The sequence below is a fragment of the Tachysurus vachellii genome, chromosome 13 (assembly GCF_030014155.1).
Source record: "Tachysurus vachellii isolate PV-2020 chromosome 13, HZAU_Pvac_v1, whole genome shotgun sequence".
Taxonomy (NCBI): domain Eukaryota; kingdom Metazoa; phylum Chordata; class Actinopteri; order Siluriformes; family Bagridae; genus Tachysurus; species Tachysurus vachellii.
In genome coordinates, this window is record NC_083472.1 from 14847501 (window position 1) to 14863162 (window position 15662).

General features: G+C 35.9%; 1 protein-coding gene across 8 annotated transcripts in view; it reads left to right on the top strand.

Moving 5' to 3' along the window:
• elf1 (E74-like ETS transcription factor 1) overlaps positions 1 to 15662 on the top strand; it is a 30037-nt gene that overhangs the window by 1442 nt on the left and 12933 nt on the right. For 2 of the 8 annotated variants that reach the window (XM_060886012.1, XM_060886019.1), the window contains exons 1-2: positions 1837 to 2161; positions 14981 to 15319. The exons of 1 other annotated variant lie outside the window; for it this stretch is intronic. In XM_060886012.1, coding sequence (XP_060741995.1) covers positions 15248 to 15319 — 72 coding nt within the window. In that variant the 5' untranslated portion in view covers positions 1837 to 2161; positions 14981 to 15247. Of the gene's footprint in view, positions 1 to 1711; positions 1795 to 1836; positions 2267 to 9557; positions 9695 to 14980; positions 15320 to 15662 lie in introns of those variants that run through there. 5 more of the 8 variants (XM_060886014.1, XM_060886017.1, XM_060886015.1 and 2 more) reach the window with 5 other exon arrangements.

The window sequence follows — 15662 nt, forward strand, 5'->3', positions numbered from 1 at the left end:
CTTTTCGGATCAAATAAGACATGATTTAATGGGGTGGTTATTGATTTGTATGCTCGTTTGGAAACAACGATGAGGGAGTGTCCTTGTTTACCTGTGCAGAGCTGTAGTGCATATATCATAGTGTGGGGCATGGAGGCAGTGACTCAGCACTGCAAAGCAGTTTGAAGTGAAACACCTATTTAGGTCTTTGAGAAGATAGACAGCTTGATTGTATATTATCAAATCATGTCCTGTTCTATATATACAGTATATAGGCATGGTTATCAATGGGAAGCTAACATTTCAGTTTGCTGGAAGGATTTTGCGCGATTGAGACAGCCCTTAAAATAGCTTTCTTCCTGATCAGTGCCCTGACTAATAAATCAGAAAGCTGACTGAGATGCACTCCAAAACAAGCAACATGTCATGTCTTGTGGCACAAACAGGGTTGAGGTACACCTGACTGTGGAACTGGTAATATATAAAACAAATGAAATGTCAGGATCTTGCAATCTCATACAGATGTGAAGAATATGAGAGATTGCTGTTACATGCATTGTGTGACTAGCACTTGTCAGCTATTCCTGCAGTTCCTTTAATGTTGCTATAGGTTTCTTGATACTCTCCTGCTTATTATTTGTGTCTTAATCTTGCATCAATTTTTGAGGGATAACCTGTTCTTCTTCAAGGTCTTGATAAATCTAATGTTTTGAAAATTCATTTCTACAATGAGTTCCTGTAATTAAGATCTAATATGAGTTACATCAAACCCACATCAGGGGTGTAAAGACTTTTTGTATCCACTGTGTGTGCATGTGTAAGTGTACAGTGTTATATCTGCGTAATTGATAGATTAGCAGATGCTTGTTAATTTCTTATAGCTTTCTCAAACTGAGAAGAAAATAACAAAACATCCGAGCCTTTCCATGTCATTAGAATATTTTCTCATCCACAGTGGCAGGTCTTTACTTGTAAAGCTGTTTTGGACTGCAGCAGGCATTTTCTTTGCAATACATAATGTGCTTAATCTGATTGACTCATCTTTGTCTGTGGCATTTAAAGACTAATAAAAAGATTTTTGATGGCGCTTACTTAACCCTTAGGTGTTAAGCTAATAAACCTTTGCAGTGTGCATGTTGGCCTGTTTGTCATTAGGGTCTAAACTTTTTATAATCCACTACACATACTCAATCACACACACATACACAAACACACACTTGATGTGCCTTAGTTCTCACGAAGCTCCACCACAGACCCCTAGCTGACAAACAGTTAATTTCTTTATGCATGTTCTTATACTTGTTTATCTTCATTTATGTGAAAATAAACAAGTGTATGAACATGCACAAAGAAATTAACATGCACATGTAAATATAAAGTGGCTCTGTCTGTCTAAATATTTAAATTGCTTATACAGTTCTCAATTTAGACCGAAAGCCTTCTTTGTGGCCTCTTCTATATGCTATGAAGCCACACCCTATCTTTTATGTTTGTGATACCTGTCCCATTTTCATTGCTGGATGAGTGTAAATGGAGAAGGGACAAAGTATTTCAGTGGATATAATGCACACAGAGTCATTTTACTATAGGTTCTTGAAAAAAATCTGAAATTATCACTAAAATTATTAAACACTCCCACCTTGTAAAAGTGAGACTTATGTTTTGTTGCATTGTGCAAGGATTGTTGTCTGCTGGGGTCAGATATTTACCCCATTCTTCCCTCCCCCACCAGGTTTCCCAGCCAATCGAAACAACCCCCACAGCTCACCTGAAGGGATTTGCTTTTATGGCCCGCCCTGTCTGATGATTGGCTAGGTAAAATATTCTGCTTCACAGCTCAATGTCTTAGTGGTTACTTACACACTGACACAAAGTGAGAGACAGAGAGCCAATTGCTGCACCATACTGCTCTGACAAAAAGAGGAATTACTTCGGAGCCATTGCTCACTATTTTCCAATTTCATTTTAACTTTAACTCTTGTTTATGTCAGTGGGATAGGCAGAAGGCCATTCAGTGTTCGCTACCTTCAGAATGCTTTTCTGGTTGCTCTAGACAGACCCCACCCTTGGGTATTTTTTCTGCCAACTGTTTTTTTTTCTCTCTCAGTTTTGTCGTATTTCAGATCTGACAGATCCTCCACCATGAACATGGAACGTGGCAAATAAAAACAGTTTTGCTGAGGTTAGTGATAAAAATCAAACTTTTTTTAATGCAAATATGTAGTTTTACTGATCTGTATCATACATTACTATGGAAATTATTGGGATTAAAACAACTAAAAGATGGGTAAGTGAGGTTACTAAATACTTTTTACCTTTACATTAATGTAGCATTTTATGAAAAAATTGTGAGAAACAGAACACCAACATAACTGGTGATTCTTTTCTATCTATTTATCATTTAAGGTTTGCTTTTTGTCACATGTAAAAAGCCCCATTGCCTTATATGGGTTGCTCAAGCATGGCAGAGAATCATGTTCTGCAAGCCTGTTGACCAATCCCATGTGACAGTTAGAATGACTGGTTGTGTGAACACTTCACAATTCTCTTTCATCTTGGTGCCTAGAATCTACTAATTGCAAACTATATTGACCGTGTAATGTCAAATAAAATAAAAAGCATAATTGCCTTATGTGACCTTTGGTCAAGTATTGTGATGCTTTCTGTTGTTATAGTTGTTTTCCTCAGTCTCATAGTCCCCCAGATTTAGCTTATCAGGTCAATACCTATTAAATGGAGAATTGGTTAAATATTGTTTTTCCTATTGTGCTGAGATCATCAGGTTCCCTATTAGATACAAAGCCATGTGATATGTAACTTATTTTTTACAGGCCCCTATTAACACAAATAGATTAATTTGGTTTTGCTTCAACTTGCATAACCTGTTCTTCTGTGGATGGTTGGAATCAGTTCAGTTCACTTCACTGTCTTTGCACACAGGTATATATTCATATACATTGTACATGTACATGAATGTGAAATTGTACATTTATATAAAAGAAATTGCCAATTGCCTAGAAACTCTTATAGGGACTGATTCTACTTTATCATTGAAAAACCTTTGTTTAAGTTGTATTGAAAAGTGGACAACGTTTTCCAATTCATGTTCTAGGTATACAAATGTATAACATAAATATGAAATTAAAGATTTGATTACACTAGCAAGGGCTATCCCATGTCTAGGTCACATGGGGTATAGGTTTAACAAGCAGTGGTATATTCAGCTTTGTTTATCTTTTGTATTTTATTAAACTAACTCCAATAACTTCAGAAGTCCTCCTGGCCACAGCTCTTTAACTATGTCCCCCACCTTTTCTTGTGAAATTTGTCTTGTAAATTAGCTGCAGTACCTAGAATCAGGCAGCAGCACAACACAAATCCTACAGTTGAAAATGGCTTTGCTTAGTGTTTCACTTTGAGGCTGAGTTTCTGTCATGGTAGGCAGTGTAAGGTTGGTTCCTCACACAATACACCATCAACAAGTCCCTGCCTGTAATGGGATCATTAGGCTATGTTAAGCAGGAGGGAAGGGTTTTACACTGCTCCATCTGGCCTAGCATGACAAAACACTATTGCTGAATGTTTGGATTTTAATAACTGGTGATTTAGTGAATATGCAGAACAATATGCAGATTTAAATTAAACACATCTTTAATTATGACTTGACTTATGACTTTAAGTATGATTTGGAATAGAGTTGGGAGAGTGATAAATAAAATGAAATACTTGAAAAATTACATTACTACATAATATGTTAACAGTTCCCCTGTAATGTCTACTTTACTGCATTGAGGTTATAGTTGTCAGGCAGTCTGGCTGTGTCATTTTGTAAACTCCCTTTTGTGTGCATTCTTCTTGTGTCTGGAGGCGATTTGCATCGCATTTCCATAATGTTCCCCCTCAGTTTCATTGAGCAATGCACATTGTCAGTGTTGCAACTGTCTTAACTCTGAACACTAAATGATTCTAAGCTCAGACTGGCATACCTCTAGAGTACAAGAGGAAGGTACCCCCTGCCCAGTAACAATGTATTTTATTAGACATATTAGATTTTTTTTGCAACAGCTCAGCATATATCCATTTACCTGGTTTTGTGACCTGTTTAGTTTGCAAAAAAATTTCAAGTTAAAAAAAATGTATAATCTTAGACGTTACATACTATTTTGAGGGCCTTGTTGCAATTCAATTTTGGTAAGAACTTACCCTATTCTTAGCCACATGCTGACCTTTACAGCATGGTTGGTAGTTTGTGGCACTCCTGTAGGCCAATAAATGATCCTGATCATTGCCCTAGCAGACTCGGCGAGGGCAGAGGGAGTTTATTGTTTAAATAACTGGCCACAGCCTTTGATAACACTTCAGATTAATGCAACATAGGGGTGGTGGAATAGGTGTGGTCAGGGATAAGCTTGGCACCATTAGAAGGGCATAGGCTAATGTGAAAAGTGTGCATGCTTTCCAGGACTCAGGATAAGGCCTGATAAAATGTGTTTTAAGACACTTCTAACTTTAAAACGCTTTCCTGAATGAGAAACACTACCTTGTAGTGTTGTAAAATGAAGCAGAGTTTTTAGTTGTACAGTTGCACATTTACTCATCAATTTCAGTGAGCTTGACAATCTATGAGGGACATGTCAAAATATAGCTGACATGTTAGACCACTTCCGGTGTAACCACACTGCTTTGATAGTTTATGCAGTATTTTATGAAAATATCACAGTCTAATTTTTCATTTACCATTTTACTTAATAATTCAAATGTTATTGCAAACTCTTTTTAAACTCTCTTATTTTATGTGTAAATAGGTGTTGTCAAACCTGTGTATTGGCATGAAAAACATGTACTGGCATGGAAAAACAAATTGCTAAACAAACCTTTTCATTCAATATTAATGAAATATTTACTGCACCAGATCCTACAGCCCAAAGATGACATGCTCCCATTTGTAGAGTGCAATAATATTTACTGCATTTAACAATTTAATTGAGTTTCAGTCTTGGATAGTTACAGCAGGAGTCTTGGCTCTAATCCAGAGGCTGTACTTTACCTGCAGGTGCATGTGTATGGTTGATTTTAAAAAGTCTCTTTTGCAAGTGCAACCATGTTGTCATTCCTATGTAACATTCAAGGACTAAACCTTAGTTCTCACATAACAAAAGTCAAACCCATTACTAAACATATATAAAAGGTGTTAAACTGAATCAGGCTTTTATTATTTAATGAAACGCTCAAGCTTTGACATAGATTTTAGATAGATACACACTTTATCCACTAGTACATATGCTGAGAGTCTATTGTATATTCATTAAAAATTAATTTATCTAGCCCTTAATGTTTTTGGTTTAAAGTGAACTGAAGAGATGTTATTTTTTTTAAAAAACCGAAAGAATGTGAAATCTAGTTTTGCAAAATGATGTTTGACATTGACATGTGAGACTTTTGGTTAAACTAGTGCTCTATGACATTGTGTTAGATTGTTGATTTGAGTAAATGATATGTTGTACTAAGCTGAGCATCCCTTCTCAAATATTGACCTGCTCCTAACCCCCATCACCAAAGAAAAGAATATTCAGACATGCCCTCCCCTGAATGGCCTTTGAAAATGATTTGTCAAAATGCACCCTTTTTGTAAATTTTTATATTATGTAATTATTTTGAGTAGCATGGCTTAATGTTTTATTAGCTTCAATAACTTGACAGGAGAGTGTGCTTTACTGTTCCAGTATTTGTCACTGATTATTTTTAGAGCTGTCTCTTTCTGAGTAGCTTTATTAAAAGCACAGGTGATGCCTATATCTAATTTCTCTTGCTCATTTTTCATCCATGCACTTTGAGTTATGGTGGTAGTTAAGTAGTGTAATAATGAAAATCTTATCTCATCTATCTTATCATAATGCTATGTAAAAACAATAAAAATGTGTCATCAAATATAGTACAAGCCTCACTAAGAATCACTGTATTGGGTGGTCTTGTGTATTTTTGAGTACAGTGCAAATATTTGTGTTTATATCATGACTGGTTTGACTTCAACAGGGGTCTGTGATATGACCTTTCTTTTTTATTTCTGTTGTTGTTGGCACAACAAGAAAGGTCTTATGAAACAAATATGAATTTAACAAAATCTATGATTACATTTAGTCTACTCTCATAAGAATCATCTGTGCTGATTCTTTAGAATGAAAACTCAAAGCAAGTTTTTCTTTACATTTGTAATTTCAGTGCAATGCATGTTTATCATATTGGCCTAATAATATCAACCCAATATCATTTTATGTAAGTTTTTAGTAGGGTGCCAGGTTTGATTAAAGAAAATGCAAAAGCTTGGGTCTTTTAATGAATTTATTATATAATGATGGATTTGAGAAGAGACTTACTTAGACTTACTTAATACGTAGTATTTCAGGAATGGGGCATCCAAAAAATACATTTATACATATATTCCTCGACCCAAATGTAACTGATCCCCCAGCAGTAAGTTTGAGTTTTTCCTTTTACCCAAAAGGCAAATGTAAAAGAAGGAAAATTTTTCCAATTTTTGAACTACACCTGCTTTCTTCCCTCCCTTGCTTCCTAATGCCTTCCTCTATGACAGTGAGGACATGTAAAAGGAAAGAAATGAAAACAAGATGAATGTAGAACAAAAATAATTTATTGGTAAAAATATTGAATTTGATATAGTTGTATCATTGAATATAATGAGTATTTTGGGGGAGATTTTTTATTTACAGCATATATACTGTAAACCTATATCACGTGCTACAATAAATGATAATATACATGGCATGTCCTAACCGTTGGCTGATTTTCAGATCACAGACATGCTGAACTGTCTTCCTTAAACTTATCCTGCATTAGCTAAATTATCTTCAGATCCAGTGCAAAACTTAGTGCGTACAGATCAGGCACCAAACATATTTGACTGCAACAAATAATTACAGACAAATCAATGAATGAATTAAAAAATGTTTTTTTTTTTTTTTTTGCTGTCAAGCTTCTTAACCTCAATAGATGTACTTTGTCAGTAGATTTACAATGTGTTGTGGCACCCATAAAATCTGTTTTCTTGCAGGAATTAAGGTTTTAGATTTCTATATTGTTAAGTAGCTTCAGCCATCTGAAAACACGGAACAAAATCTGGTTTTATGACACAACTACATGAATATATGTAATGCTTGGGGACACAGTAACCCTCTGTCTAGTCTACCTAAGCAAGAATAACCCTGGTACAAGATACAGCCTACATGAGTGAGCAGCTGTTGAGGAAACATCCTGTTGTGTGTACCTGTAAAAGCTAAGGAGACCTGAGTATTGTTAGCACACATTTTTCTCTGTCTAGTTTATTGTTTGGCTTAGGCAAGCTTGCTCTAAGTCTGTTGGCTATTTTTAATTGCAGGAAATTGTGGGCTGAAAGTTGATAAGTTGGACCTCATCTCATAAAAACTGATGAGAGCAAGAATATAAAAGAAAATATTCAGTCTGCTGTAACAAGTTGTAAGGAAACAGAGGGTTGTCCTGTCGAACACAGGCCGAACAAACAAATCCGAAACAGAAAGCACAATCAAAATCCAGGAAAACAAGCACAGTTCAAAAGCCAGGCAAATACAATCTGCGGGGCATATAAATCCAAAATCAGAAGACAAAGCAGGGAAATAACTGGTACATGTGGCAATGGTTTGGTACACAGAATAAATAGACAATGAATAAACAAACAGCTTGGTATGATAGCAAAACTAATGATACTTCGCTCAATGGTGACGTGGACCCTGGCTTAAATGTCCGTTTTACCGAAGGTAAGCAAGTAACCTGGAAGTGGTTAGTACTCTAGTGATTGCTCCCTCTGGTGTGTAGAGTGGGATTGCTGTATCCCTTACACAAGTACTTTGCTTGCAAAAGTTGATTAAGTATATTGTACTTGATAAAATACATTCTGCATTTTGCAGGCAGCATTAGCTTCTCTGAAACCACCCAATAGAGGTGATTTCTTTAAAAGTATTCCATAGACCAGGGGTCGGCAACCCGCGGCTTTCATCCCTCTGCTGCGGCTCCCTGTAGATTTGGAAAATAAATATTTAATTAAATTTTTTAATTTTTTAGTTAGTTAGTTTTCTAAAAAATGTAATTCTAAATTCTAAGATTATGATGCTCTTGTAACATTAAGATAAACCATGTTTAATTTGTTAACTGCCGACACACAGAAGCAGGCGATATTTTTGGTTTACTGCAGCCGGCAAGTTAAAATTTTGATGTCATGAATACGAAGAGGACTCAATTTGACATTGCACATTTTATTTGAAAGTAACCTTCAACCCAGCATCTTTTTTGTTAAGGTTAGTTCAAACTGTTCAAAATATTTTTGTTTGCTTGCAGAAATAAAGTTTTGTTTACTCATTTCATTCATTTCATAGCAGTTCATTCATTTCATAAATGCAACACACTACAGTTTTTTCTATACTTTCCATAAAGGTAAAAAACGATATATGCAGTGTTATCTTCATTTTAGTCCAAATGGCTCTTTGAGTGTTTTAAGGTTGCCGACCCCTGCCATAGACATTTAAATTTGATGTTTACCTCCTTTATACCTCAGGCATTGATGGTAGTTCAATTTGTTATATGTAAGAATCAAAGGTCTAGAATACATTGTTGTTTTTGTTGTAGCTGGAATACATGGGTGTGCGGCAAGCATGTTTTGCTGGCATATACACATTGCCTTCTCTCCTCTCCTTCAGTAGACATATGCTGTAACATGTTGGTATTGGTATGACAAACACATGGGCGAGTCAAGATGGTGGAGGAGGCGCTCTTTTACAATAGCACATTTGCTGCCTGCAGACACAGAACATGGCAAATAAAACCCGAGGACTTTGTACATGGCTTTGCAATGTATATTCTAGGTATTTCTATAAAAAATTGTGTACTGCTTATACATTCTACATATCTCTAAGAGTAGTTTAGTGAATATGAAATGTGGTTAATTGATTACAAATTAAATAATAATTGTCTGCAGTTTTATTCAACACAGTACAATACTATGGTATGACATTAATTAGATAAAAACAAGGAATGGCAAATAATAAACATCAATAAATTCAAGTATGTTTTTCAGCTTTTATCTGAAGTCTGAGTAGAGCTCTAATAGTTTGTTCCTCTTGTTCTGTTATACAATGTCTGATTTTTATTTTTATTTTTTTTCACTGAAGAAAAAACATATTCTTTAGACCGAGATAGCTCAGCTATTTTTGAGATTGCCTTGTCATTGTCTTCTTGATTTAAGTAGCTAAGACTAAAGTTTATCAAGAAAAGTAAGAAAAAATTAACTTCAAATTATTTAACTAATATACAGATATTAGCAAGTTATATTACAATATAACCGACTGCAAAGGAAAAAAATCTTCATTTTAAGTATGCTACGTATCAGTTCACAGTTATTATAAGTTTTATTTTGTGTAGTGGTACTAGTAATATAATCATTTGCAGTCTCACATGTCCCAAATATATCTTGTGTTTCAATCAAATAGGAGAACACATCTTTACAGCCTTCTGCAACAGTTTCCTGTCTTGTTTTCACAACTTGGGTAGTTCTTCCTATCTGTGGCATGTGGCCTGTTGCCACATAGTAGAAATAGATCACTGTGAATGTTGCTAAGCCTGTTTCTTTAGAACACAGCTCTCACTTATCGAGTTCATAGTTTCAGAGTTGACGGTTGAGTCTCTGCTGGTAAGACATCTTATCTACTAACATTTCAAAACTATGGAAAAATTAAATCCATTCAATAATTAATATTTTGTAAAAGTTCATGAGGACAGTGCACCATTTAGAGGAAGTAGCTGAATGTTATGGAGCAAAAGATCTAAGCACTCACTGAGATGTGAGAGAGAGGAAGTGAGTAGTGGTGCACCATGCTCTGTTCCTTATCATCTGTTTCTCAGTACACAGTCTGTGAGATGCATGATGTATTCAGACTCAAAGCCTCCCAACCGTTCTTCATTGATTTACTTCATTATTGACTATGTTAATAGTACAAGAATACTAGAATGTATCTTTTACATTATAAAATATTCATTAGGCTGATGTTATGTGTAACAGGTGCACAATAAATGCATATCATAAATCTTTATTAAATAGTTTTAAATTATATTTAATAAGTGTTATCAGTATCAGTTTGCAGATGTTTACACTCCTGAAAAACTTTGAGACACATTTTTGTAATTTTTTTTGTTTTAAATCAATAAGGTTAGTTAGTGGTTCATTCCAATAGTCAAAATTTAAATATGCAAGTTCAAGCCAAAGCACCAAGCAAGTCTGCCTCCATGATCTATAGATATTCTCTATTTTCATGCATACTATGAGTATTGCTTATCACCACACATGCTATTTGATAGGAACAGGTAGTCATAAGAGTAGCTATGAGCACATTCAGTATTAACTGTGATTGAAGCCTCCAGAAAGGCAGCAGTGAGAAAGAAGTGTAGGAGAACTTTCCATTCTTATGCTAAGAGAGATGTGTTCTGCTGTCTGTGGTCTAACAGTCAGGAAGTAGCAATAAACCCATTGCACAGTGATGCATTTCCTGTCACTGCAAGATTCACAGGTCAGTTTGTGGCTGTACTCTTTCCTTTCAAAATCATCAGCATCTGTTTTAACTCCTTTTCTTTTTCTAGTACCTCATATGCAAGGCATATGTTATTGCTTACACTGGTTGAGTCATTTTTGTGTGATATGATTCATCTGAAAAGTTCATGTGCGTTAAATTGATGTTTGTATAAGTGGATAAGTAAACATTACAGCTCTTTTTCTTTGTGTGCAAATCTAACACATAAACAACTCTCTAATTTGGTGTGAAACTAACTTCCAAACTATGTGCTTTGACTTGCATGGAAGTGTAAAGGATCATTAAATTATGGTTAAACCTTTGTTATTTTTCATTTGTTAAAGCAAAGAGCAGAAAATGGCTGTTGTCAGTATTGTTATTAAGGATTTCACAGTTAATTAATTGTAATTAACAGTTAATAATTTACAAAAAAGTAAAAAACTACCATTCTTGCAAATGTACAACTATTGAACTGAGAATTGACAAATGTTTCAGAAATATATTTTAAAAAGACCCAGAAACTGAGAAAGCCTGAAAAATATTTAGGGAGAAGATTTTTGCATTATAATGTGAAATCACTGTTCAAGTTACTGGTTGAAGAGTTAAGAACAGAGTTTACCTTTCTAAGGTCAAATATTGGGTTACCGTATTAATATTTAGACTAACAATTAATTATCTTAACAAAAGAAGTTATGCTCATCTGACAGGAGCTAATGACCTCGTGAAAACGGCCTTGTTCTGCTATCACTAATGCTATAATAACATATATTTCTTTCTATGTGTTTTTTTGCTCTATACCTCTCTATGATTTGTAGTTTTCTCTTTCTAGTTCTTGTGTTCACCTTTTCCCTATTTGTCAGTAAACCTTATTCCGAGAAATGAATCTTGCCACTGCTTTTGTTGACTTATTAAGACTTCTGTCCATGCTGTCTCCTGTAAGATGTTGGAAGAGTGGTATAAATGTGTTGATATGAATGATGCTATTTGGATAGTATTTACATTCATGTGTCTCTTCTTTGGAAACATTCTTTGTGAAAAGGGAGTAGATTTTGGATTGGCAGTATTGCCTTTTTTGAGTCCTTTCCAGACTGGAAAGTTCTCTGTGCCTTCTGAAGACCTTTTTAGCTCTTTTAATCATTACCACATTGTCTGTTATTGTCCTCATCAACATAGTTTATTATGTTTGCCTCTATATCTTGATGCATGAATGGGCTTGTTTTCAAAGTAATAATTCAACTGGCAGGGTCAATCATGGTTTAGGTGTTTAGGCAATTTTTAATTAGCTTCTTTTAAAGTCAACAGCGAGCTTGGCAGAGTAAATTATTTGGTTAAGGCATGGAGTAAAATAAATTTGTACAAAAACGTGCCCTGTTTACTTGAGGGATCTGTACAGCTAACCTATAGAGACATCCAAGGGATGTACAAAATAACTAATTATTTCAACCTTTGGTTATTTCAAACACATTAAACTGCTGAATTGTCTCTGCTCATGTATGTTACTTTGACATTCTATAGTTTCTGTGTCTATTCATGTGGGCCCCACCCTGGAGAATGTTTGCTTACTAGAGTTCTGTGTATTGAGTAATAGATGGGCTGTCCCTCCCTCAGAATGACGTGCTGCATTGCATTTCATGGACTGAAACAAGGCTGCTCTCTGCAGCAATTTATAGGCTGCTGTCCAGAGGTCAAAAGCCACTCAGTATTTGCTACCTTTGCTCAGCCAATTCATTGTTAAGATAGCAAAGTGTATAATTATATTTGTACATGGTGCCACATCATCAATGTTGCCATTGAAGACACAGAGTGATCCACACAAACCCTCGTGAATTTATACAAATCAGAATCTTTTTAAAAATATTTTAATATGTCTGATAACATGCTTTCATTTGACAGCAGATGAACTTCAGATGGTGCAAGTGATGTTCTAAAACACATCAGAACACTTCTGAGTGTGAAGTGAACTCTTCTAATGCAGTTGTCACATTTGGATTCTGATATGCAATAGTGGCTAATGACTGCTGCCCTTGGTTTTTTCACTTCTGATTACTGGAAGAAAAAGAAAGAAGTGAAAGTGTGAAGTGTAACTATGTTAAATGATGCAGGTGGTTTGCGTTAAATGATGCAGGGCTAAACTGGTTCCAGTTTCTGATCTCCGGCTGAGGAGACTGCATGTGTGTGATTGATTTTCAAGGCTGTATTGAGTGGTCTAACGTAGATATAGAGGTGTGTATTGTGGGTGTTGGGCATTAACAGATAAATCAACCAATATTAAATTTAAACAAGATGATCTTTATAAACAAAAATTATAAATATCTTATTAAATGTTCTGTAATAACACTATACATAAATTCTATTTTGAACAAAGATACAATAAAGTACCAAATTGTTCACTTTTATGTTTGGTTGTGACAGTGGCAGGAGTTTTGTCTTACCGCCACAGTTGTGTATAATGCTGTTTATAGTGAATGTTTAATTCTGCAATCCAAAATGTAAGAGTGCTAAGATTTTCTTAAAAGCAGACTTTTCAAGTGTTTCTACTACAGTCAGATTTGGCTCCAGAGCAACACTGAGCAGTTAGTGTTTGAGTACAGTTTCACTCACTCTCACTCATTTTCTACCACTTATCCGAAATACCTCGGGTCACGGGGAGCCTGTGCCTATCTTAGGCGTCATTGGGCATCAAGGCAGGATACACCCTGGATGGAGTGCCAACCCATTGCAGGGCATACAGTTTCATTTTTGCACTTAATATCTGTGGAGAATTTTATACATGTGTGTGCTTTATCACTGGCTCATGAACTTAGACAGCTGTCATTAGATAATTTTTGAGCAAACATTAGTTATTCTGATGAGGCTTAATATTCAAGTGTCCCTCTGTCTTAAACTACCCGATCTCATCCTACTTTTTGCAGCAGATGATGCTTAATGTCACAAAATGAGGATAAGGTTTCATAATACCTATCCTAAAGCAGGCCACCCTCTGCTTCCACTGTCCCTCTATTAGCCAAGCTAAAAAAAAACCTGGGTTAATTTACATACCCACAAAGAACCCATTTTTCCTCTACCATTCCTGCAAACTTGCCTCACCTGTCCTTCTTACATTGGTTTAATTTTTTATGACATGCTGGCTCCTACCATTCTCCATATTACTTAGAAAGTTTTCAATTCATTTTTATTTGTATAGCATTTCTAAGAATGGACATTGTCTCAGAGCAGCTTTACAGGAGTATAGAAAAAAATGTTAGATTATAATTAAGTTACTACTTATCTCTAACATTTATCCTAATGAGCAAGCCTGTGGAAATGATGGCAAGGAAAAACTCTGAGATGATATGAGGAAGAAACCTTGAGAGGAATCAGGCTCAGAAATGGTACCCAATCCTCATTTGGGTTTTACCCTTGAAATGTGAATCAGAATGTATTGAGTGTTAAGTGTACTTTAGAAGCTGTGAAGACATGCCTGCCCAACTTCTTAAGAATGGAGTACTGCAGATTCACACTCAGGGCAGTCTCAAAGGGTGGATGAAATGTTTCATCCACAGGGCCTGCCCACCCATTTTACATGTGCGGTGGTGACTCAATAGTTAAGTCTCTGGTTACTTTTGAGCTTTTGTGCAAGGCTCTTTTCCCTTAATTTCAGGCATGTTGTGTCTTGCCTGACCCTGCACTCTGACTGCAACAAACTGGGAAATGTGAAAAGAAAGTATTTCACTGTGGCAAAATGTATGTGTTAGAATCCAAGTCTGCTTCTTCTTATGTGTTACACTCATGGCAGCAGGGCACATTCTGTAAGTGCCTTTATTTTGCGTAAAAGAATATGGAGGCCATTGCCCGCTATAGCATTGATATAGCAGTAGGATGACTAGGTGCACTGGCTTGCCCCTAGGTGTGAATGACTTTGTGAGCATGTGTGCATGGTCGACTGGCATCCCAAAAAGTGTTCCCAGGATAGGCTTCAGATGCACTGCAACCCAGACCGGGATTAAATGGTTATTGAATATGAAATCTTAAATAATCTTAAATCAGAAAATAAATCAATGTGAGGAAGCTGTGAAAGGGTTCTTTATGATTTAAGTTTTTGCCTGATAATCAGGATATGTATAAACATGACTTGAATAATATCTTTTCTGGTGGACCATAATGGATGCATTACTGGGAAGCAAGGGCACATTTTTTGACAATCTTTAAAATGTGAGATCTGTCTAGCATTATTGAGGCATCTAAGTTTTCTGTGAAAAAGAGAATATGGACAGGAAGCTGGAACTTGGCAATTCCAGCAAGCTTTGTCCTTTTGCTTGTTCTTGAGTTGGTCTACCAAAGCCTTTTTCGTTTGGAGATGAGTGATAATGCCTATTTACTAACATGGCCTTAATGTGATTTCTTCTGTCCTTCTCTCTCCATTTTTTTTGAAGGTGTAGATGCTTTGGATTGAGCCACAAAAGAAAGAAAAAGAGTGCGGACCAGAACGGAAAGGAACCCTTATATATTAGCACCTCTTATTCTGTGAAAGTTTATAAAATTTCTTCAGCTGTGTTGCATGGTGAGCTGTCTGCCTTGAAGCTCTTCCTGTGTTGAAGGGTGTGGTGCAAAGCAGTGTGCGTGCGCATGCGGCAAGTCTCTGGAGAGGCAGGAGAGTGCCCATCAGTCTTCTGAGTCTGCCCACTGTCCGCTGTTGCACCATGACCACTGCAGTCCAGCCCAATGAGCTTGTCTTTGAATTTGCCAGCAACGGAATGGATGAAATCAGCCAGGTACCCAGTGTCATACAAAATCTTATATCTACTATAACAGTGTGTGTCTGTGTGTATTGATATATAACACTTGAGAGATATATATATATCATCTCCTGTGTGTGTGTGTGTGTGTGTGTGTGTGTGTGTGTGTGTATATATGTGTGTATGTGTGTGTGTGTGTTTTTATATATATGTATAAAATAACCAAGGCACTTTAACTAAAACCTTTATTTTGTAGAAAAAACGATCAAAATTAGAGAACAGCAATAACTGTAGCATGGAGAAAGAAAGTAAAATTTCTAAAGTTTACAACAGTCAACAAGTAGTAGGAGGTGTACAGGCCCTTGTTTTGAATGACTTC